At 33.4% G+C, this 25,929-nt stretch overlaps 1 protein-coding gene across 2 annotated transcripts in view; it reads left to right on the forward strand.

The window, feature by feature from the left end:
• Positions 1-25,508, forward strand: part of LOC143251969 (uncharacterized) — a 170,798-nt gene extending 145,290 nt beyond the window's left edge. For both annotated transcript variants that reach the window (XM_076503389.1, XM_076503388.1), the window contains exons 3-18: positions 1,103-1,233; positions 2,093-2,225; positions 4,608-4,676; positions 6,048-6,151; positions 9,433-9,517; positions 13,880-14,047; positions 14,401-14,487; positions 14,842-14,936; positions 17,173-17,289; positions 18,405-18,465; positions 19,737-19,847; positions 22,000-22,064; positions 22,758-22,829; positions 23,309-23,411; positions 23,982-24,048; positions 25,174-25,508. In XM_076503389.1, coding sequence (XP_076359504.1) covers positions 1,103-1,233; positions 2,093-2,225; positions 4,608-4,676; positions 6,048-6,151; positions 9,433-9,517; positions 13,880-14,047; positions 14,401-14,487; positions 14,842-14,936; positions 17,173-17,289; positions 18,405-18,465; positions 19,737-19,847; positions 22,000-22,064; positions 22,758-22,829; positions 23,309-23,411; positions 23,982-24,048; positions 25,174-25,373 — 1,668 coding nt within the window. In that variant the 3' untranslated portion in view covers positions 25,374-25,508. The remainder of the gene's footprint in view (positions 1-1,102; positions 1,234-2,092; positions 2,226-4,607; positions 4,677-6,047; positions 6,152-9,432; positions 9,518-13,879; positions 14,048-14,400; positions 14,488-14,841; positions 14,937-17,172; positions 17,290-18,404; positions 18,466-19,736; positions 19,848-21,999; positions 22,065-22,757; positions 22,830-23,308; positions 23,412-23,981; positions 24,049-25,173) is intronic.
• Positions 25,509-25,929: the final 421 nt, after the last annotated feature.

Raw genomic sequence — 25,929 nt, forward strand, 5'->3', positions numbered from 1 at the left:
CCGAGTGTTGCAGGTTCGAATTCCCGTCACACTAAATATGCTCGCCCTTTCAGCCATTGGGGCGTTATGATGTGTCGGTCAATCCCACTGTTCATTAGTAAAAGAGTAGCACAAGAGTTGGCGGTGGGTGGTGATGACTAGCTGCCTTCCCTCTAGTCTTACACTGCTAATTTAGGGACTGCTAGCGCAAATAGCCCTCGTGTAGCTTTGCGCAAAATTCAAAACCAAACCAAACCCATTGTCTTTCTGTCTCTAGCTATTAGTGAGAAGGTACTCACCTGTAATATTTTGATGGAAAAGGCAGTTATTAAAATACGTTTATAGTCGAAATAAACCACTTTATATTTCTACATCTGTATGACTCCAAACTTCCACCCTATGACTAACTATTATTAAATGATGATAATGGGTATTTTAATTTTAGGTAATGTTGAAGGTGATTTTAAGAGACTAAGATGATCAAATCTTCAAGAAACTTGTAAATACCATCCATGTTTCATGACAAATATTATGTGTGTTACTGGTATGTGGTTGTGTTGGATTTTGTTGAAGGTATTTTCATAATTATCTTTATTACACTTTTAATTTATGAGAGCAGCTTTAATATTTTATTGAATCTTTCGTTTGGAAATCGGAAAACATCGTCAGAGATTATTCATTAAATAGGATCTCAGTAACGAAATTTTAAACTATTCGTTTCGATACATTTAACCTAAGAATCTAATTCTCTTTAAAATGTTGTAATAAATTTCACGTGAAGTATTTATTTTTTTATACGAAACACATTTGTAGCTGAAAAGTCGTTTATTATAATGTATAATAAATGTTCTTTTATTTAATTCTATTCAACATTTTGTGTCATGTAGAAACAATGTTGTAATAACTAGTATGCTCATGTTTCTTATAAACTATTCATTTTCACAAGCTGAACAAAAAATTAGACAAAATGATAAAAATAGAAACTGTCATTAGAAAAACCTTAAACCTATTTAGAGAGAGAAACAAATATAAATACTTGTAAAATATTTTAGTATATTACTGTGAAAAAACAGTATTTTAACATTTCTTACATAATTGATGTGTTTCTTTTTTTCCTAAAAAGACTGATGCTGAGAGGTTCCTTCATATCGCTCAAGAATTACTTCCTAATGTGGAAGATGGACCAAACCGTTATAACTTAGAACTTTTAATTTCCGAACTGCAACTATTCGTTGACGGAATGAAATTTCCAGGGTAAGATCAGGCTAATGTTTAAGAAAATATTTATTTCACATAAATTAGGAATCATAATGAACGTTGTTAAACTTAAAATGTATTCTCAAGATGGTTTGTATGGGTATTAGAACTTTAATTAAAATAAAGTGCAGAAAAAAAGTTTCAACCTTCTTAGGTCATCTTCAGGTTAACAATTATTTTAATTAAAGCTCAAATATCCATAGCAGTCGTCTTGAGAATAATTTATACTTCAAATGGTTGTCAAATGTAATGCAACATACAATTAGATTAATAAAAACTAAACAAACAAACTAGTAACCGGGTTACATAAAACTTCAACTTACCAGAAGTATTCTCGACTGAAGTAATCATAGTTTTGTCATGTTGTTTTAAAATCTAAAAGTACTTTGTTTTTTGTTAAATTCACATTTCTAAATTTATAAAAAATTAGTCTGAGAAAGTGCCCACAATATAAGATAACTTAAGAGTTTATTTCAAGTATGTGTGGTTTTGTCTTTGTTTCTTTGTAGTTAAGCACAAAGTTACAGAATGGACTATTACTATTCTGCCCATCACGAGTATCGAAACTCAGATTTTAGCGTTGTAAATCCGCTGACATACCACTGTGATACTGGAGAGCAAACATATTTTTCTAATCCAAAAATGAATGAATTTTTCATAACTTTGTTTAAAGTTCACACATTTGAAAATTTTTCAGTACATTGGGGAATATATAAAGTATATAAATTATTAAATAACATTAAAATGTTTATTCACATTTTTTTTCTAATATTAAATTGCTTGTTTATTTCAATTAAATTGAAATTAATATAATAGACAGTTTGAAGGTAGTAATATATTATCTATATTTATTTAGGTATTTATTCCCTGTTAATCGCTTAGAAGGTGTACAGCTGAAATTAAAAACGACAGTGAACAATTATATGAATTTTGATACCGCTGAGGACTTTAGAAAACTGATTTCAAGGTATCGTGCTTTTCCAAAACAGGTAAGATTAAAATATAATAATTATACATGGCACAAGACATCAGTATTAACCTGTTATATATGTTAACTGTACCATCTTCGTTCAGTTCTCCATAACAATTGTTAAAAACTTATTCTTTAATTCGTATATTCCTGTTTTACAATAAGTATTTAAGTTATAAAGTCAAGTGATCGTAATAAACCTAAAATGAGTCTTCAAGCACATAAAGTTAACTTTTAGTTTACAATTGACAAGAGAGTTGTCCAAAACATTAGTAGCCCTAGCTGAATAGGACGACTATTGTATTGTATATATAATATAGTTTTTAAAATAAATATTACGTTTTAACTTTTTTATGAGTAAACAACATGTAGTTTATATTTTAAGGAGTTTATTTGGTATGTTGTGGATTTTTCAAGGACAAAAATGAGCAGTATTTAAAGTCATGGCAAAGATCAAACTTCGTGCCGTGATAGAATATTCTGTTAAAAACAAAATAACACCGCAAGAAATCCATCAAAATGTGGAAACAGCATCAGTACATTTAACACTGAAACTTGATGGTGTTAAGGTTAAGTGTGAAAGACAATCATGTGAAGGTGATTCGAGGTAAGGTTAGTCTTCAACATCTTCCACAACAGAAACTGAAGAAAAAAAGTTTACTATTTGGTTTTGTAGAAAAATTATCTCCAGGGAATTTGCAGAGAAAGTGATACTCAATAAAAGTACTGTAGCAAGCATATTGACTGACAGTTTATTCATGACTAAAACTAGTTCAAGACTGGTTATAAAAATGTTGCACCTGAGTAGAAACGAATCCAAGTTGTTGAAAGCCAACGACTACTCTAAAGATTTCAATACATTCTTAAGTACAGATGAAACATGAGCTCACCTCTTCAAAACAAGAATCAAAAATACGAAGTTTCAATGTAAACACCCAAATTCACCCACTCCAGAGAAGTTTAAGTTACAGTCCTCTGTAAAGAAGATCACGGCCTCAATTATTTGGGTTGTTAAGGATGTTTCACAAGTTGATTATTTAGAAAAGAAACAAACCGTTACAAGAGGTTACTGTGCATCGTTAATCGACTATACGTCACGAAGACAAATAAACGAGAGAATGATGTCTTAAAAAGGTGTACTATCCAATCAGAGCGATGCCTAACTGATACATCAGGTATTGCTTGGAACGCTATCCACGATACTAGCTTCGAATGATTCAGCCACTCCTCTCTTTACTTACCAGATTTAGCTTCAAGTGAAGGTTTCGCTTTCAGTGCCTTATAAGTTTTACAAAAGATTGAAGACTTGAGAGTAATGATAATCTTGTACGTAACGTCCAGTCATGGATTGAGGACCAAGAATAGTTTCTTCAGAAGGCCATTAAGGCTATAGATCATTACTGGTGCAACTGTATAGACTCAGCAGGACATATTAGACTGTAAAGTAAAACATTGTAATTGTGTCTCTTTTCTTTATAGTCCGGAATTTTTCGGACATTCATCGTACATACAATTGCAGAAAGTTCGAAAACGTGTTGTTAGTAAACTTTTTAATGCTCTGTTTTTACAACAAATTGATGTTATCTGACTTTATTATATTGTAATGAAATTGTTACTGAGATTTTTGTTTCAATATAAAACAGAATCCATTCAAACCCGATAGTTCGTTCTTTTAAATTTAATAATATACATCTTTAGATTAGTCGATGAATCTCAAACCAAGTTTATTTTTATTTTTTTTCTCGTAATTTTAGATCCCAATTCTTTTTCAAAATGTAATGAAAACCTGTTAAGGGATCAAGTTCTGTAAAATGATTACATGAATATTTATTATACCTTTTGAACACATAAAAAGTGTTTGTAGATCATGTAAAATTTCCCAATAATCATGAGACGAATATAAAATTGATTACTTCTATCTACTTCTTCTATTACAAAAGAAATGTAATGCTTTTGTTTTATTAATGCAGTACATGAAGTTTTTTTATAATTGAATATCTAACAGTTAAACAATATTAATAAATAATTAAATTTATTATTAACGTGAATCTTTTTATAATTGAATATCTAACAGTTAAACAATATTAATAAATAATTAAAGTTATTATTAACATGAATCTTTTTATAATTGAATATCTAACAGTTAAACAATATTAGTCATTTTCCGTTGACGTAAATTTAATATTTTAATATTATCTTTAACATGAGTCTTTTTATAATTGAATATCTAGCAGTTAAACAATATTGGTAATTTTCTGTTGATTTAAATTTAATATTTTAATATCATAATTAATTGAAATAATTAGGTGAATAAATAGGCAATTAAAACGTAAAAAGGTAGACTTTGCGCTTCGTACCAGTAAATGCCTCGAAGTTCATTTCAGATATTTTTTCTTTAAAGGCAGATGAAATAATCGAACTTATGAAAGAAGGAATCCGTCAAGGTCGAACAAACCATGCTGTATCCATGGTAACCTATAACGTTTTTGTTTTCTGGCTGTAGTTTGTAATTTAATAATGTGTATCTTGATTTGTTTTAGGGATATAGAAGCAGCAATAAACTTACAGAAAACATACGACTATAACTTCCTGCAAAAATAACGTATAATTATTATGTAATGAAAATGATACGAGAAACAGTTTCAATGTTTCTTATTTTTAGTGATAACCACGTGTTCCTATTGATCGGCCTTCTTTAAACCTGTACAACTAACTCAGCATACGGTTTCTTTAAAAAATATATTCAAGTCTATTACCTTACACAATTTTTCACAGTTTACCGAACGTTCAAGATGTTCTTCAATAGCTCGGCGATAAATATGCAGCACAACAGTGCTTGAAAATCGACTCTTCATCCATGGTGGCTCGTGCACAGATAATTCATTGTGTAGCCTTGAGCTCAACAGCAAAAACCAACTAATAGTTTATTCTTGGTTTCATCTAACCCTTTGATTTCGTTTTTTGCCTCTCAAAATTTTAAAAACAAAACCAAAAAGATTTCTGAATGTTCGGTATACGTAAACAACGTAATAACTCATAAACATCTATGTAATAATTATTGATTTGTTTTAGATGAAGTTTATTATTTCCTTAGAATGGTATAACTGATATAGAGTGCTAATCTGAGGGTCGCGGGTTCGCATCCCGGTCGCGACAAACATGTTCGCCCTTTCAGCCGTGGGGGCGTTATAATGTGACCGCCAACCCCACTATTCGTTGGTAAAAGAGTAGCCCAAGAGTTGGAGGTGGGTGGTGATGACTAGCTGCCTTCCCTCTAGTCTTACACTTCTAAATTAGGGACTGCTAGCACAGATAGCCCTCGAGTAGCTTTGTGCGAAATTTAAAAAACAAACAAACAATTTATTTTCCATAATAATTGTGAAATTTTATGGCGATGAAACGGAATTACATAATAAGATATTTCATTTTCAAATGTTACTGAAATACTATTTGCGTTAAGAAATTAAAACTAAAGTACAACAAAGGATATTTGTTATTCATAAAAATATTTTGAAATATGTCACTATATTGAAGTAAATATTCTAAGGATATGAGCGACAATGTTTGAGTTTAATATTTTGGGATTTTTAACATAAATGGTGCATATTATATTAAGTTTCTATATTTATTGGTAAAAACATAACTACAGAAAGTTATCTGTGTTGTGCCCACCACGAAGATCGAAACCCGAGTTTTACCGGTATAGGCCTTCAGACTCAGTGCTGAGCCACTGAGGACATATAGCAAAGTTAGGAATCTTAAGCTTGTTGTATGATATTGCAATGTCATATTATCATATAGTGTCTTTCCATCTTCAATAATAACATTTTAATACTTACAGAAACATGTACTTGAACAGTTTGCACTTCTTCAGAAACCTGTAGAAGATTCATCATTCTTCAAACCATTTTTATCGTTTCCGGACTCAGTACCATCTACAGAACAGTAGGAAGATTATTTTTATTATAAAGATGGAATATTATTTTGGTGTTTAATATGTTTCATTTTCTTAATATTCTCTAAAAAAGAGATTCAATTACTTTTATTTTCTTGAAAATTTGGATTAAAGTTGTATGAGAGCTAAAACTTTCTTATAAAGGGCTCAGTATATTACATTGAAACAAATTTGAATATGCTAGCGAGAAATTAATGTGACAAACTTAGTGTACATAAAGTCACCCTAAACCGACTGTAACAGAACCACGTTTATTGCATTGTTTGGCATTCTTTAGGAAGTCGGATAACACAGCACACTGATCAATTTTGGGATAATTACATGACATTGTTTTCTGACGTGATATATCCGTAAACTTAAGCGGCAAGTACGTGTTGAGATTTAAGACAGGATATCAATTATACTTAACAAAATTCGAAAAGAAAGAAATATGGCTCAGTCTGGGTAACATAACATTTTGGGACAACAGAGAATCTACTGGTTCTTTTTGGCTGTTCCATGCTATAAAGTAAACTACAATTATTAATAACTAAATTAAAAACAAACCCTATCCGTTTATATAATTATCAAGCTTTCTCTTAAACTCACTTACATTTATTGCCTTCACGATATCCTAAGGCAATCCATCCCAAATTCCAACTACCCTTTTAGAAAAATAAGATTTTCTTAACTGAAGGTGGCTCTTACCATGCCACAATTTATATTTGTCTCCTAATCCAACTATTCTGACTGATATGTATGAAAAAAATGACGTACCAACGCTATCAATTCAGATTACAATCTCAAAAGTAATGGCCAGGTGGGTTAAGGCGTTCGACTCGTAATCCGATGGTCGCGGGTTTGAATCCCGGTCGTACCAAATATGCTCACCCTTTCAGCCGTGGGTGCGTTATAATGTGACGGTCAATCCCACTATTCGTTGGTAAAAGAGTATCCCAAGAGTTAGCGGTGGGTGGTGATGACTAGGAGCTTTCCCTCTAGTCTTGCACTGCTAAATTAAGGACAGCTAGTACAGATAGCCCTCGAGTAGCTTTGCGCGAAATTCAAACACAAAAACTAACAATCTCAAAAACCTCAATTAGACCCTGCAGATGTTCTTTTTTCAAGATAAAACAACTTGAGATATTTCAGCCTCTTCTCGTATCATAACCCCTCCATCCCAGGCACCATTCTAGTAAGGCTTCTCTGGACCTTTTCTAACAATTCAAAGTCAAGGAGACCGAGACGGGACACAATATTCCAAATGAGGTTTAACCGGTAACTTATACAATCAAATTATAACTTCTTTATACTTGTATTCAATATTTTTGTAGATATAACCGAAGATCATATTTGCTCTACCAGAAAACTGCTTGGATGACGTTAGAGATCGATTATTACACCAAGATTCCGTTCTTTCATAACACTGTTAAGTTTATTTCCATCCAACTTATAATTCAAATTATGATGACCTACATATATTATTTTGCATTTATTTTAATTAAAACCTGTGCCACATTTATTTCTCCAACACACTAAATGGTCTAAACCCTTTGTAAATCAGCAGCATTATCTTCACATCTAGCTACACCCAAGACCTAGATATCTTATGCAAATTTAAATAATTTGTTCATCATTATTTCATTTATGCCATTAATGTAAATCAAAAAGAGCTCAGGTCCTAAGACTAAGATACTTCATGTGTGGCATTAACCCAATTTGACTGAACTCCATCTAAAAGAGGTAATTTTTACAACATTTTATATGGCAACTGGTAAATTCTGAAAATTCAGATACACCAAATCTACAGTACTACTCTCATCTTCCATGCAGTAACCTTTTCAAAGAACATCAAAAAAATTTAAGGCAAAATTTTCCCTTTGTAAAACCATGTCGAATATCCAGTAACATTCTAAATTTTGTTAAATAACCTTGCAAAGCATATTTTATCAGACTTTCCAAAACCTTGCCCACAGCTGATGTAAATATAATTGCCTCTAATTACTGGGACAATTTTACCTCTCTTGAAAATGGGAGCCACATTTTCTAATCTCAATTTCTTTGGTTACACGTTCATTAACTAATGACTGAAAAAATAGTAGTAACTGGCTTTCCTATTCAATTTTTAACCCCCTTCAAAATCCTTGTGGAAATATTATTTGGCGCATGAGCCTTACCTTCCTTTAAATTTCCAATTTTTTTTTCATAACCAGCTCAGAATTAATGTAGTTATCTTGTTCGATCTTGTTTCCATTCATCAACTCTTCAAGATGTTGAATCTTGCTTAAATCTTCGTTAGTAAGAAACCAAAGTGAAAGCTAAATTTAATAACGCAGCTAACTCATAATGATCAGATACTAGCCTTCCTTTATCATCCTTCAAAGGTCCTATCCGGATTTTTGGACTTTTTCATATCCTTAAGGTCCAGCATGGCCAGGTGGGTTAAGGCTCTTGACTCGTAATCCGAGAGTCGCGGGTTCGAATCCCCGTCGCACCAAACATGCTCACCCTTTCAGCCGTTGGGGACGGTATAATGTAATGGTCAATCTCACTATTCGTTAGTTAAAGAATAGTTCAAGAGTTGTCGGTGGGTGGTGATGGCTAGCTGCCTTCCCTCTGATCTTACACTGCAAAATTACGGACGACTAGCGCAGATAGCCCTCGTGCAGCTTTGCGCGAAATTCAAAATAATCCAAATCAAACCAAACTAACATTTTCTTTACATTAATGTTCTGAAAAACATCCTTACGCTTTAGTATTACCTTTAGAGCCAAATTTATCCACACATTGTTATTTCCTGTTTTACCAACTTTTTGATATTCTAAGTCCTCTGTCTTTGGTCAATTTAAATTTGTTAAATTTACTGTGATATTCTTTTATTTTACTTTTTAAACTCTTTGTGAACCAACTTGGCTTTTTACTTGCAGCTACGTTCTTTTTTTTACCAGGAATATATTTACCTTGAACATTTACAAAATTATCTTTAAAAATATTCCACATCTCATCAGTGTCTCGAAATAACTCAGCTGTCCATTTATAACACAGATAATGTTTGTTGCACTCCTTCAACATTTGTAACCAAAATAGCATTATTCCTTGCATCCGGATACAACAAAACATTGAACTTAATGGATTAATGGTGCAAAAAAAACAAAAAAAAACGTTAGCGATTGGAAAGAATTATCGGTAGAATCATATGACATAAAGTGACATAATTACTTCATTTTACTGCACTTTTATATGTCTTAATCAACATACACAGTACATTCTGTATATTGTATTATATCTACAGGGAGACACTGAAATCTGAAGCTAAGAACGTCATCGAAGAACATTTGTTGCCTGCATTTAAGAAGCTCGGAACTTTTATAGAAAAGGTTAGTTCATTTGGAAAAATTAATTGTTAAACATTTTTTTTGGTTTAAAAAAGCAGATATGTCATTATTTTTATTTCATTGTTTCAGGTTTTACGTAAAGTAAATGATATGTTGAAAATTATCTTGAAACAGATACTTTGTTTGTACTTAACCACAAAGCTACACGAAGGGCTGTCTATGCTCTGCTCGTCAGGTATCGAAACTCAGTTTCTCGCGCTTAGAGTCTGCAGACATACCGCTCGTGCCATTGGGGGGTGAAACAGATAGTTAATACCTATTTTACTCATTTGGATGAATTTACACAGATTACGATTGTACAACTTCAATCTGAACAAACAAACAACAATATATATGATTTCTGAAACGGACTGTTGCCTTTGATAGTTCTCTTTTGTTTTGTTTTTAATTTCGCGCAAATCTACACGACAGCTTTCTTCGCTAGCCGTTCCTAATTTAGCAGTGTAAGACTGAAGGGAAGGCAGCTAATCATCACCACCCACCGCCAACTCCTGGGCTACTCTTTTACCAACGAATAATAGGATTGATCGTGACATTATAACGCCCCCACGGCTGAAAGGGCGAGCATGTTTGTGACCGGGATTAGAACCCGCGACCCTCGGATTACGAATTGATAGTTTTGTGAGAAAGAGTATATGTTAGGACATACGCCTGTAGACTTCTTATGTTCACTGAATTGGTGAAAAGCCTTTTATATAATTTTGTATCTCTATTCTCTCAATGAATAATCTTATCATCACGATGCTTCTATAAAACAAATATTTGCACCATTTCTCACAATTATGTCATCGTTCGCGATTGTCAATAGCGACCAAAATACACAAAATTTTCTTGAATAATGATTATTGGCTCTTCGTTAATATTTATAAGGTGTGGTTTGACTGTTATGCTCTAGCCGTCCCTAATTTAGCAGTGAAAGACTAAAGGAAAGGCAGCTAGTCATCAGCATCCACCGATAACTCTTATGTTATTCGTTAACAACGAATTTACCGTGACATAATACGCACCCCTCCATATTTAGTGTGTCCAATCTGTAAATCTAAAGTCTTGCAGCCCGAGAACTCAAAAAGATGTTCCACACCTTGGGCCAATCAGCACGCTGTGTTTGTAAGTAAGATTTCTCGAAAACAGCTGAATGGATTTGGAGTATGACGCAACTTAGTAGTAATTAGCTTTTGTAAGGTCAAGGTTACAGCAATATCACTGTACAAACATGTAGAATATTATTTTGCCAAAAATGGCCCTTGTCCGTTTACAATGTCAGACATAAGAACCCATATTCGTATGTTTTGAGTGCTACACTCGTCTTTCTTAAGTCTTCAAGAAATTATGAAACAGAGACGTTATTGACCTTGCTAATTTAAGTATAATAATTAATTAGTAGAATACCTTAGCAACCAGCACCATATCTGATTTTAAACCTAAAAATACCGACATGTTTTCAGGCAGATTATACCTTTAGGGTTTATATATTCAGTAAATTCAGTCTTTACCTATTAAAATACTTAGGGTAAATAACTGACAAAAGATATGTGATATCACTCAATTTCTATGTGAGGTGCATGGAGACCCGAGAAATATACTCTTCAAAAAAGAAACGCAAAAGGCAAAATTTGAGACAAATTGTTAACAAGTTTATTCCGGGTAGTTCTGTATGACATGTGTGAAACTTTGCACATTCACTGCTGAACATCCAAAGTCTGCAAAGTCGAAGTCCACGCTCACTAGTTGAAGTTTAACGTCACTCAACGTCAATAAATAGTATGCCCCCCGTGAGCATAAATAACTGTTTGGCGTCTCCTGCCCATGGAAGCGATGAGATGACGAATCACATTCTGTGGAATGGCTGTCCACTCAGCCTGCAAAGCTGCTGCAAGCTGAAGTAAAGTCTGCGGTTGAGGTTGTCGCCGTCGCAGACGTCGGTCCAACTCGTCCCAAAAATGTTAGATGGGGTTTAAATCTGGTGATCTGGAGGGCCAGGGAAGAACGTTGATGTTGTGGTGTCTCAAGAAGACAGTGGTGAGTCGGGCTGTGTGAGGACGGGCGTTGTCATGTTGAAAAACGTCGTCGATGTTCACCATGATGGGTTGCACATGGGGCCTAAGAATCTCGTCGACGGTTGCGTAAGGTCTGATCGGAAATCCTACGCATCCCTGGTATGGTTGAGACAGTAGACGTCGCAGTGATGGTCCTATCCCGAAGGTGACATAATCGGATGTAGCGATCTTGTGCGAGCGTGGTCACACGAGGTCTGCCAGATCGTGGACGGTCACGAGTTGATCCATGTTGTTGGTGAAGATTCCATAGCCTTGTGATGGTGCTTGGGTGAACATTCACAGCTCTGGCAACGTCTGATCGAGATTCGCCTGCTTCCAAGCAACCAATGGCGATGGTGTGTTGTGCTTCAGTCAGTCTTGGCGTAACTGTAATGCGTGTCGGTGGCTTAACACTGATCTATGGAAACTGAGAACCCGTCACTTTAATAGGGATTTTGCACATGTTGCACTTGCAGAACATGCAGATCTCTCAAACAAATTTATTGGACACGAATGCATTTTGGCGAAAAATCCGATGTTTTCCTCCGTTTTCAAAGTGCACAACTTTTATTGTCATTTTGGTCTGATAATCAGTGCCTTAACACGTGTAACATTACATACACTGAGCTTGTAACGTTATTACATATATTTCTCTTTAAAATAACAAAAATATCCCTTTTGCGTTTCTTTTTTTTTTGAAGAGTATAATTAATAGAAATAATTATAATATCGATAGTACTTTTATTTATATTTTCCTTTTTTGTTATTCAGAAGATGAATCATTTGTAACAAAGCGTTTCTTTCTGGGTTTTTGCCCGACATGGCCAGGGGAGTTAAGGCATCTAAGTGGTAATCTGAGAGTCAAGAGTTCGAACTCCTGTCGCACCAAACATGCTTGCGCTTTCAGCCGTGGGGGCGTTATAATGTGACGACCAGTCGTTGGTAAAAGAGTAGCCCAAGAGTTGGCGGTGAGTGATAATGACTAGCTGCCTTCTCTCTAGTCTTAAACTGCTAAATAGCCCTCTTGTAGCTTTGCGCGAAATTCAAACCAATCTTAAAATAATATTTTATCTTTTAAATTTAACTTCGCAATGCAGTAACGCTTTTTTGTTGTTGTAAAGTGTGCATTGTCGTAGATAAGTGTGTAATTATTACTGCACAATGCAATTGTAGTGCAATAGCAATATATCCAAACGGTCACGAAAATATAATTTGATAGTACACACTAGTATATTTACAAAGCTTTAGTGTAATTTACGTAAATACGTAAATCTAATGGTGTCTATGGAAGTACACTGACAAAGTTTCTAAAGTAGTACATACTTGCTGCACTAAGTCCTTTGGATGAGTGAAACAAAAACCAGTTTGTAACAACGGAAATTACCCTTCTATTATTTGCCTTAACATAATAAACTTTAAAAGTGCAAAAGAGATACATAAAGGAACCAATACTGAAAGTAAAGATATTGTTTTGTTAATTAAATTAATATGAATTTAGATGGAGGTTCAACCACCCTCAGGACAATCCTCACGTCATCCTGTATCACTCTGTCGAATTTAGGGCTGACTGATCAAGATATCTGAAAACGTATGAGGAACACGACCGTGTATTTTTTTTCCCGTACACACATGTTTGTTTATATATTAGATTTGTTTATGTATTTGTTGATACGTTCATAGCTTGACAATGGGCTATGTGTGTTGTGCCTACAATGAGTATGAAAAACTGATTTTTAACATTATAAGGTCATGCGTCCACCACCTAACCGTCAGGGTCTGTTGTTGTATAATACAACAGTAACAGTGACAATGTTTCTGTGTAAACGTACAATAACTTCTGTATAATACCACACTAATAGTTTCTATAGTTCTGTACGAATATAGGTCCGGCATGGCTAGGTGGTTAAGGTACTCGACTCCAAATCCCGGTCATACCAAACATGTTTTCTCCCTTTCAGCCGTTGGGCGTTATAACGTCACCGTCAATCCCACTATTCGATGAAAAGAGTAGTCCAACAGCTGGCGGTGGGTGATGATGACTAGATGCCTTCCCTCTAGTCTAACATTACTAAATTAGGGACGGCTAGCACAGATATCCCTCTTGTAGTTTTGCGCGAAATTCAAAAACAAAATAAATTTGTACGAATATTTGATAACTTTTGTAAAATACTCCGATAATAGTGGCCCCATCTCTGTATATGTATGTAAAAACTCTTATGTAATACCCCAATAATAGTGACAGTATTTCTGTATGAATACGAAATAAGTGTTTTACAATATCACAGTAATACATTAACAATGTTTATAGGAGTACATGGCTGCTACTCGTCCCCTTATTGCAGTCTCTAGCCTTCCGAATGGAAAGGAAATATATAAACAGTGTCTGCGGCTCCACACTACAACTGACAAGAGTCCTGAAGAAATTCATGAAATTGGACTTCGAGAAGTAGAACGGATTTCTGGAGAGATAAATGAGGTAATCGTAAATATTTTGTTAAACTGATTTTATTTTTATTGGTATACATATACATGTTGGTTTTGGTTTAGAGTTCATATTTCGTAATAATAAGAAACAAACGCTCAGACACGGTATAGACCCATTGCTTCTGGAAATTCTTTACTCATGACGAGAAACGCAAGCTAAACAACAAAACTACTGTTAGATAAATGATCTATTAAGGAAGAGAAACAATAGTACATTTTACAGAAAAGCTCATATTGTAATTATAAAGTGAATAAAATGTTTTAATCTGTTTATATGGAATTTAGTGCTTATGCATTATTTTGTTCCACATTTATTATTTTATCAACTAAACTTTTCATTTCCAGTTAATAAAGGTGCTTGGGAAAAATTCTTCAAGGTCAGATTTCTTTCAAAGTTTAAGAACTGATCCTACCTTTTACTTCGAATCAAAAGTAAGTAGTTTTGATTGGATTATTACAATTTTGGAGCTCACGTTTTTTATCACGAACATGAATGGCCGATAGGTTTTCTTGCTACTGAAAGTGACAGATATAATATGATTGACATATTATAATACATTCTTCATTGGTATTTAACATAACGGATATATTGTTAAGAACTATTTTTAACTTACCGAATTGTATATTTCATACCTCAAATGAATATTTCAATTAATCCAGTCATGAAGATAATAATTATAACTGCCCACCTCAAACGTGTTCGCCCTAACAAAGCCCTTCATTTACGTTTTTATTTAGTCTTAAGGTCATGTGAGATGACTATTGAGATATTTTCTGCTATTTCAGGAAGATCTTCTTAATGCTTACAGAAATACTGTTGACAACATCATCAGACCGAAGCTTCCATTACTTTTCAAGAACATTCCTAAGACCAAATTAATGTATGTATTTTAATCTTATACTGGACTTAGTAATTGTTACTAAGCGCAAAGCTACCTGCACTCTGCTAGCTTCGGATATCGAAATTTGGTTTCTAGTTGTATAAGTCCGCAGACACACCACTGTGTCAGAGCGGGGCGGATTTAGTTTGGTTTGTTTTGAATTTCGTGCAAAGCTTCTGGAGGGCTCTCTGCTCTAGCTGTCCCTAATTTAGCAGTGTAAGACTAGAGAGAGGGAAGGCAGCTAGTCGTCACCACCCACCGCCAACTCTTGGGCTACTCTTTTATCAACGAATAGTGGGATTGACCGTCACTTTATTACGCCCCCACGGCTGAAAAGGCGAGCATGTTTGATGTGACAGGGATTTGAACCCGCGACTCTCAGATTACGAGTCGAGTGTCTTAACCACCTGGCCAGGCCGCGCCGGCGGATTTAGTAATCATAATATTTATAGCTTGTTGTAATGGCGCCTCTGTGTTTTATAACTTAGAAAATGTGATATAGTTTTGACGATCTCCCCCCCCAAAAAAAAAAAAAAAAACGTATTCGCTTATCCAAAAGGGTCCGGCATGGCCAAGCGTGTTAAGGCGTGCGACTCGCAATCTGAGGGTCGCGGGTTCGCATCCCAGTCGCGCCAAACATGCTCGAACTTTCAGCCGTGGGGGCGTTATAATGTGACTATCAATCCCACTATTCGTTGGTAAAAGAGTAGCCCAAGAGTTGGCGGTGGGAGGTGATGACTAGCTGCCTTCCCTCTAGTCTTGCACTGCTAAATTAGGGACGGCTAGCACAGATAGCCCTCGAGTAGCTTTGTGCGAAATTCAAATACAACAACAGCTTACCCAAATATTTTATCGCTGCTATATTGTCGTAACCATCTCTCAGAGACTTTACATTAGTGCATATTATATATTATTCATTAAACATAAATCGCTCGTTGATTAGGTCTACTCCAGGAAATGTGTATTAGCTTACGTGAAGTTGTAAAATTTTCCAATGAATAATACAGTGATTTATAGCTACATCTTACTTTTGTATGAGATGCTTCACTGAATGATATTACAATCAATGCATTGTGGCAGTTGAATTAAATCCTTAGCTTAATTGTTAATATAATAATCGAGATTTCTTTGGTTGTTATTGGAAACAGCTTTGAAGACATTTTCTGTAAATTATACTGATAGCCAGTGGTATCTGGTAACGTAGGTTGTACTGTCAGCTAATTAATTTGTGAATAATTATAACTTTTTTAACATTAATATATGAGTTCCGTTTGATAATAAAAACCCAAAATCTCATGTGCTAGAAGCTTAACTTATGTTATGTTTTAGTTTCATCCTGGATACTGTACTTCGAGCATTAAAACACAATATTCCGGATTTTTTGGATTCGTTATTGATCAATACGAACTTATGATCAAAGCAAACTACTAACAAAGATCTGAACTATAGATAAATCCAGTAATAATTGTCCAGCTTATTAGATGTATTGCTGTTATGTTCTTGTTAATAAAGACTGGTATTCATTGCTTGAGGGTAATAATAAAATAGTAATACCAATACGTAGTAGGCTGCCCCCTAGTGCCTCAGCGGTATGGCTGCGGACTAACAACGCTAAAAACCGGGTTTCGATACCCATGTTGGGCAGAGCACAGATAGCCCATTGTGTAGCTTTGTGCTTAGTTCAAAACAACAACGTACCAGATTACATCAAAGAGATACACTAAAAATAAAATAATATTTATTTTAACGAATAGAACGTATTCTCGAAGTTCATTCAAACAATGTAATGCTAAATCATTTAATTCAACTGTGTATTTCGTATTTACCAATACACCTGTCTCCTAAGAAATAACTACAGTAGTGACACAATTGTGATCCAGTTTTATTCATAGTAAATTAAATGCGAGGGTAAGTCTCCCCTGGTAATATTTGTCATAGGATCAGGGTGATGGTTTAAAATCACTGTTATTATGAATGAGAAATTATATGAAAACACATTAAGTTTACTTCTGTGATTCTAATTTTATTTTCAAACTGTCTTTACTATTTATTTTTTATCTTTTTAAGATAATTCTGAACAGATATTTTATCATCATCACTGAAGTTTTGCAGGTTTACCGAACTGTATGACCATCATCAAGACGAATAAAATAGTATTTTATATTAACGACAAACGTTTTTCAAATTACCAACTTGTTATTGTCGTCATTATAAAATTATTAACTATGTTTTACAGAGTTGTTCCAATTCCTCCTGAACGTGTTGGTGGATCTAAGGCCTTTTATCAACGTCCATCTGATGGTGGTAGTAAACCGGCGAAGTTTCTCATAAACGCTGAAGCTTTGAATACAACGTGTGTTTTGATTTCCTTTATCGTTTCATTTATTAATGTACCAGTTAGTATTAAAACAAAGACAATTCAAAATAGTGATTATCGTTTCTTATGCCCGTAAAGTGAATATATGAAGAAGGTGTTACGTATTACAGTTTCAAATAGTCTAAACTGAGCAAAATTGTAATTTAAATTTAGAAATTAATTAAATGTTGACATGTATCAAATCTATGATATTTGCCAACAGGACTGATAAACAGTTTTCTTTCTTAATACAAGTATATTTTAATATACAAAGAATAATACAATTTAAAATAACAGTTATTATCAATAATGATTCATATACAAAAGTTTCACAAACTTACAAATAATATTGAGTCTTTTATCTGACCTGAAAATCTTATCGAGGGTTCACGATGAGCAAATTAATTCTGAATTGATATAGGTTCAATTCACTTAACAAGAAACCAGCGAGCTCTTTTCTAATTAGACATCGGGTGTTTTTCACCGCTGAGGCAATATAATGTCTCCGTAAAACTGTAATGTCCGATGTGAATTTGCTGAAGTTGAATTGATTGTAATGTTCGAAATCCATAAATATTCCTTGTCAGTATATCTGAAGTTCCTGGTTAATAAGGATTAATCACAGTTATAGCTTCTGAGGTTTATAGTATATCAACTATAGCAAACCAATAATATATACTATCTCTTGGATCGTCGTGTAGATTACATTTACAGATGTGAGGAAAGTTTCTGGGAATTTCAGCCTGCCCACCAATATAGACGATACACTAATGTTTATGTCACACATATACTGTTCAATCTTACGTTCGAGAATTCTCTATAGTTTTAATGAACAGGCGGAAGTTGCATACTGGAAGTTACGATAGTTTCTAAATATAAATTTAACTTAAAGAAACATCGATATTAAAAGAAATGCATCATAGTAAATGCATCACAAAGGTTATTATACTCTGCTATGAAAACTACACTAAAATTTTAACTTCATAAAACAACAGTATTATTTAATTTCTTAACTAGCAATAATCACGCACTTCATTACTAGCAGGAAATTATAATTACTTTTATATAAAATATTTACCAATTCTTAATTAATTTGTTTCTTCTCAAATAAGGCCGAAATATGAAATGATGACCCTCTCCCTCCACGAAGGTGAACCTGGCCATCATCTCCAGGTAAGATTCACCCTTCTATTGATATAATTTTGACTGCCAGTATTGTTAAAGTCATCAGAGAAGTCATATCATATATGGTGATTGTAACATTACTTGAAGTTTATTACTCGTAGTATTAACTGAATTAATTATATCACCGCTCTTCAATTTTGAATAATAAAAAATGATCCTAAATGGATAACTATTTCTTATAAAGAATAAAATAAATTACATCTGTGATAAAATTTGAAGCTAGAAGCAAAATTATTTTTTCTTTGTGACCATTTCCGTTTGACATTGAACTGTGCTTTAATATTATGTTACTGCTTTCACAGATGAAAATACGAATATAGATTTGCTGAATGTGGATTTTTGAAAGCGTATAAAGATATGTCACAGATAAGGTTTACTAAAAATGATATCTGTAGATGTAGGGTATACATTGGCTTATTACATAAAAACTGACGAGAAAGAAGACAGATGATATTTATTTTCCGTTCAGATGGATTAAAATCATTTGTGGGGTACGTCAGATCTCAGTTATGACCTTTGCTTTTTTATTTACATTAATGATATAATTGAAGAAATGATCAATAGATTATTTATATTTTCTGATGACATTAAAATTTCAGACATCACTGACTGTAAGGACGTCAGTGCTGCTTTACAAAAGGATTTGTATTACTTCGTGGGGTGAACGAATAAAATGGCAGATAGTTTTTAATAATAATAAATGAAAAGTAATGTATGTGGGATATCACAATTTTAAATATGAGTATAATTTTGATGAAAATAACCTTAGCAGTGTTACAAAACAAAACAAAAAATCTTGATTTTATGATTTATCAGCCTCTAAGCAATCTACTGTTGCGACAGCAGATAGAAGTTTAGGTAGTACCTATAGAAATACTGAATGTTAGTTTTAAGAGGTCATACTCTTATTGTATAGGTCATTTATTAGGACACACTTGGAGTACTGTGTTCAGCCTCGGGCTTCTTACCTCAGAAATGACACTGAATTATTGAAAAGGTTTCAAGGAGGGATACAGGAGAGAAAAGTTGGCAAACGAGAATAGGTTAAGATTCTTTGACTTGATTTCTCTTGAAAAGCTGTAGAAAAACTTTCTTCCCAGCTAATCAGTTATTTACAGTTAGGGATAGATATACACGAGTAGCTCTGGACAAAACGTATAACCAATTCAAACATTTCCATGACGACATACTTTATTTTCTTTGATTCTAGACAAGTTAATTTTTTCTTGATTATTTTACTTTATTCTGTTTGTTTCCAGGTCTCCTACGTTTTGGAACAAAAAGCTCTACCTGACTTCAGACGTAATGTGGAGTACAATAAATTATCAGACGTTCCATCGCATTTTCCCTTCTATACAGCTTTTATTGAGGTTAATAGATTTAAATCAATAAGTTGTGTTTATTATATATGTTTTGCAGTATGCGGCATACGTAAACAGGCACTTCCAAAGCGAATGTTGTTTTCGAAATACCCCTAATACTTCAAAACACATGATATACCTAATTCCGGTAAACACAAACTCTTTCGAATAAGGAAAAAGAGAATATACCAAATATTGTTGGGTCTATTTCTGGTCAGTTATGTGTATTTATACTGTGTTAAGAGCGCTTTTGTTATAGCAAAGCTATATCAAGCCATCTGCTGTATCCACTGAGAGGAATCGAACCGCAAATTTTAGCGTTGTAAATCCGCTGTCCTATCAGAGGACTATGCTGTGTTGCATACTGATAATATGGCAGCCCTAAGGCAAGACTGATCGTTTACTACGCCAGAACATAAAACTTTACTGATCTTATTATTTATGAATAGGTTTTAGTGAGATTAATGATGATGAAAGAGTCAATCATGTTTTACGTATTATTATTGATTTTAATGAAAGCAAATACCTGTACAGCTCCTAACTAAAAATCAATTCAGTAAAACATAAATTTATAACGATTCAAAGCCTTGAATTATCAGTTTCGTACTTTGTGCACTTTCTCTTAGAGAAAATTGTTTTATTGTTCAAAATATGGGTTAGAAATAGACAATAAACACTTATTTATACTCGTGGACATTCTATAAAGCAGGATCATTAGCTTTTTTAACATATAAATAATGTAAGAATATATCTCAACATACAGCAAAGTGATAAAAATGAAATACTTTAGGACTCCTTATCTTAATGTTTAAATAGGTAATTAACTAGACAGGAAAAATGTTTTGTAGATCTTTTTCGTGAGAATTTTTCGATGTTTTAAAATTATTGTGCAAAAGATTATAGCGTTTGAGACTTTATACTCACAATGAACTAAGAGTTTAATGAAAATCTATTTAAATAATATTTATGTAAAAGTAGGAAAACCAAAATTAAAGTCTAGTAAATAAACTCTGATTAGCAGACATAACATATATTTCTTACCCCCTTTACGTGACATTAAAAGATAAAACTTGTCATTTATAAGTCCCATAAGGCCAGTCCTTTTGATTTCTGGTTCCAAAGACACAAGCACATTACAATGGTGATCCTCACCATTTTTAAGGGATGCCAGCCTTGCTGTCCCCTCAACTAGCAACTGGATACCCAACATACAGCAAGGCAAACTGGAACAGATAGGATAAAGTGCCTTACTCAAATACACAACAGCATGACACAACTATCCAGTTATGAGCCCAAAGTGCTAAGTCATTGTTAATTTATTTTCCATGGTACACATCAATGGCATGTCTTTTATGAGGGAATAAAAACGAAAACATTTGACTTCTTGGCAAATAAACTGACTGAGAAAAACATTGCATCTCCTTCCAAGTAGCACATTATAACCCAAACATAAAAATGTTTTCCTCACCAAACCAACCACAAAGTCATACTAAAAATCCTGGTGGTATCTGGCACTCGGAACACCACAAAATACCACACGAGTACAGTTTTGAGATATTGTAGCATATCTGGTACTCAGGACACCACAAACCTCCCAGTAAGTACAGTTTAACAGTTAGTAGCATGCCTTGTGGTAGAAACCACAAAAATTTCGGTGAGTACAAAGAGGTTTCTAAACCCTTGGATAAAACAATATGACCAATAGTATGGTGTTATAGCTAAACTTTAGTACCCAGTGTCAATACAGTTTGGGTTTCAATGATGTTAAGTGATTATAAATGGCATTTCTCAAAACGAATGTTTTGTCCAAGAACTTGATATTATATTTTTATATTTATCATACATTTGTATTGGAAAATTTAAGTAAGTTTGCCCAGTTTCTTTATATTGGACGAATCATGGAAAAAAATATGGGTAATTTTTTAATGTGCATAATTAAACATCGCAAACACTATTATTAATTGCTGCTGAATTTTTAGTACAATTTGATGTTATTTTTATAGCCAGTCATGTTATATCAAATAATTTTCTTTCATGAAATACTTGTAATTTTTGCTACGTTTCTTTCCATATCTAAGCTCATTCGTGTTAGTTTATAAAAGAACGAAATCATGTTGTATCAAATAAGACAAACTACAATTATATAATATTTGTACTTTAGGGTTGGGCCTTATACAGTGAACACTTGGGCAACGAACTTGGATTGTTTAAAGATCCATACTTCCGGTAAGAAGTTTATCCCTAAAAACAAGTATTGATGTATGTTTTAATATATATAAATAAAAATTTCAAGATGATGATCGCATTTCAGTTACACAATTATGTTTGTAGCAGAGTTGTAAGCGAACGTTTCACATGACTACAGAGCAAAGATATGGGCGTGTATGAAGTTGTACAATGACTAATTTTTTTGTACAAGTTTAATTTAAAAGGTGTATATAAATACACCTAGCATAAACAGGTTGGTTAAGGCGTTTGTCTCTTACGTCTAAGGGTCACGGGTTCGAATCAAACATACTTTTTGTACTTCGTATTTAAGGCATTCTTTCAACTGATGAATATTTTATATGAATGGTTGAATCCAATTATTTTCCATTCTCATTTAAAAATGTGAGAGTGTTTGTATATTAGTGTATTTGTACCTTTGTTGTTATGTTTGTATTGTAAGAATTTTAAAATTAAGACCTTTATTGATTGTAAGCATGTCTGTTGCGTTTGTATTTTAATTGATTTTAAGTTCAATTGTGTGTTAATATTCGCTTGAGACCCCGAAATAAAAACCCATAAGAATTATATGTTTTTGAGAAAATTAAAAAAACATAACTGCAGCATAGTTATTGCATTCAATAATATAATACTTGAATAATAATCCGAAATATACCAATGCATCATGTTTTGGTATTATTTTTCACCCAACAGACTGGGACATCTTTCAGAGGAAATATTTCGAGCCTGCAGACTTGTCGTTGACACGGGAATCCATGCTTTAGGGTTAGTTATTAACTGTTCTATCCTATGAAAGTTTTAAAAAACTATAAACATCAGAAATCTTTGGTTTTTTTAGTTTTATTCTTAAATTTTTGAATATTGTTCTGTTCCTTTTAAAAATTGATGGGGTGCTTAAATTCAAAATTTGTAATTCTCGTTTAATTTTTAATCACACATCGTTTTTGTTTGTAAACATTTATTTATAAATTTACTAATAATATACATTTTTTCCATTTTAATTTTAGATGTTTACTAATATGGCTTTATTGTGAAAGAGTACACTAGTAGCGTGTTTCTGGATTTTTTTTATTTTTAAAAGAGAAATTTATAATTTATTCGAAATAGAATTAATATACTCTGTTTTGGTTCTCAAAAATTTGTTTGAAGTGTAGGTATGTTTAGATGGAAAACATACTACTAGAATTTTATGCTTAGTGGATTATTTAAATTGTGGAACATGATTAGTCGTGTTTGAATTACAGATGGAGTCGGGATAAGGCCATTAACTATATGTTAGAAAACTCCGCCTCAACTAGACAAAACATTGAGAACGAGATTGATCGATACATCACGTGGCCTGGACAGGTAAGTTTGGTCTGGTTTGTTTCGAATTTCGCGCGAAGTTGTACGAGGTCTATTTGCGCTTGCATCCCTAATTAAACAGTGTAAGACTAGAGGGAAGGCAAGTAGTCATCGCCACTCACCGCCAACTCTTGGGCTACTTTTTACCAACGAATAGTAGGACTGACTGTCACATTATAACGTCCCCACAGATGAAAGGGCGAATATTTTTGATGTGACGGGGATTCGAACCCGCGACTCTCCAGGTAGGTTTAAGCAGCCTTAATAAGTAGTAAAAAATATTCCAAGAATAGCTCAATTATGTTAATTCTAGAATTCTAATTTTTGTGATATATCTATTAATAGACATGTTCAAAAAGAGTTCATTACACATTCTGTATTTTAAACGTTTAATTTGGTAAAAGACCTATGAAAATTTGTAATTTTTTTAAAGTTTTGAAATAACTTGTATTTTACCTTCTTTTTAATGAGATCCGTTTTTAGTATTCAAACTCATTTAAATATTTTAATGAATAATTTTTGGTACTTTAAACAATACCTACATGTGTTTATCTCATTTATCCTTGAATTTAGGCTTGTGCATATAAAATGGGAGAACTGAAGATAAGAGAACTGCGAAAAAAAGCAGAAATTAAACTTGGTAGGAAACTAACTCTTTTATCTCAATTTTTTAGTTGAATATGTTCAGTTTCGTTCCGACTCAATATGTTTTAAAGTGTTGGTTTCGTTTCCATGTTTCCTTTCTTACATTATATCAATAATTGTTTAATGACAGACGGCTGTACCTTGTCATATGTCTTTATCAATTTCTTATTAAATGTGAAGCTTAACGAATGTAAACTTACAAAATGTATATTATTGGTTTTGTGAAGGCATGGAACGATCTTCTACAAAGTGAATCCCACCTCTGAAATAACTTCTGGATAGCTTTGTTACAGATCAGGGATTTGTTATAGGTCGTGGTATACTGATTTGCACTTCGCCTTCATTTCTCATGCCCATCTATTTTATTAGGATTGTAGTCATACCAGAGTAAACGTACCAAATTAATCTTTATTTCTATATCAATAAAACATAGTGCTAGAACGAGGACTTGCTTCTTAGTTTTAGTATATTATTATTTTCCTTCTGGTTACTTCGTTCTTTCTTACAAGGATTTTCTTTCCTCGTTCACCACCTTAACTTTTATATATCTTTCTATAGACCACGGCAAAAGGTCCTCTTTACTCCAAACTTGCACTTGTTTCTCTTGTTGTAGTAATTTGTGTTATGACGTTCGTAATGATATGGGTTCTTAATTTCCAAATCTCTTAAACTTATAAAGGCAGCTACTTCCTCCAATAACGCTTTAATAAATAAGTGTTGTAATTCTTTAATCTTTTAAAGAGTAGTCAAAAATCGTCTGCTTTCTAACTTCTCTAAGCCCCAGCCGATTTTCACTCCGAACTTCATAGGAGTTGGTCAGTCACCTGTCCATTAGTTTTTAAGGTTATCACGAAAGCAACGGTTTCGAAGCTTGGTACTGTAGGGTTTTGAAGTTTGTCTTCCAGAACTCATTGTCATGAACTTTGGCTGTCAATAATAATTCCAACGACCAGGTAATATTACAGGATTGACAAAGTTCTAAAGGAAATTGTGGTATAGTACAAGGAATAAACGTTTAATATAATGAAAATTTTAAAATTCCAGAATATAAAAGTGAAAATATTATTTTACAATTCATTTTGTTATTTAACGAAATACACTAAAGTTTTATTGTTTTCAGGGAAGAAATTTGATGTAAAAGAGTTTCACGACGTCATCTTACAAAACCAGGGTCCACTAGGGCTTTTAGATAAACAAGTGGAAAAATACATCCAGAAAAGCCAAGAAACAGGACATAATTCCGCTGGATATCTTTATAAGTCTAGCCTGCCATATTTCAGCGTCGTGTTTTTTGTGTGCGCGTTTACATACAGATCCTAACGATCTGTCACGTGACAGATATTTTGGTCTTTTGTTATTACTCAAAAAATCAGAACATTGATTCATGCTTTATGTGTTTTTAATTGTCTTTTTGTAAAAGAATGAAACATTTAATTAAAACAAACTCAAGTTATAGATTTTGTATGAGACTTTTCAAAATAATTATTGTCCGCATTAGGATTGTTTTCTTATAACAAAGCCACATTAAACTATCTGCTGAGCCAGCCGAGGAGAATCGAACCCCTGATTTTAGCGTTGTAAATCGGGAGATATACCTCTGTACTAGCGGAGGACATGTTAGGAACAGATAGTACCACCACTAGATTAATGTTCATTTCAACTAAAACCTTTTATCTTATAATATACCACACATTTTTCTACCAAAGTTTTTGAATATTGTTGTAGTAGCAACGTTGAAACAGAAATGTCTGTTTAACTGACATTTCATTAATTATATCTTATTAACAACAATTACCTCTCCTGTGTGTGTGTGTGTGTTATAACAAAGCCACATTGGGCTATCTGCTTAGCCCACCGAGGGGAATCAAACCCCTGA

The sequence above is a fragment of the Tachypleus tridentatus genome, chromosome 6, assembly GCF_004210375.1.
Source record: "Tachypleus tridentatus isolate NWPU-2018 chromosome 6, ASM421037v1, whole genome shotgun sequence".
Taxonomy (NCBI): domain Eukaryota; kingdom Metazoa; phylum Arthropoda; class Merostomata; order Xiphosura; family Limulidae; genus Tachypleus; species Tachypleus tridentatus.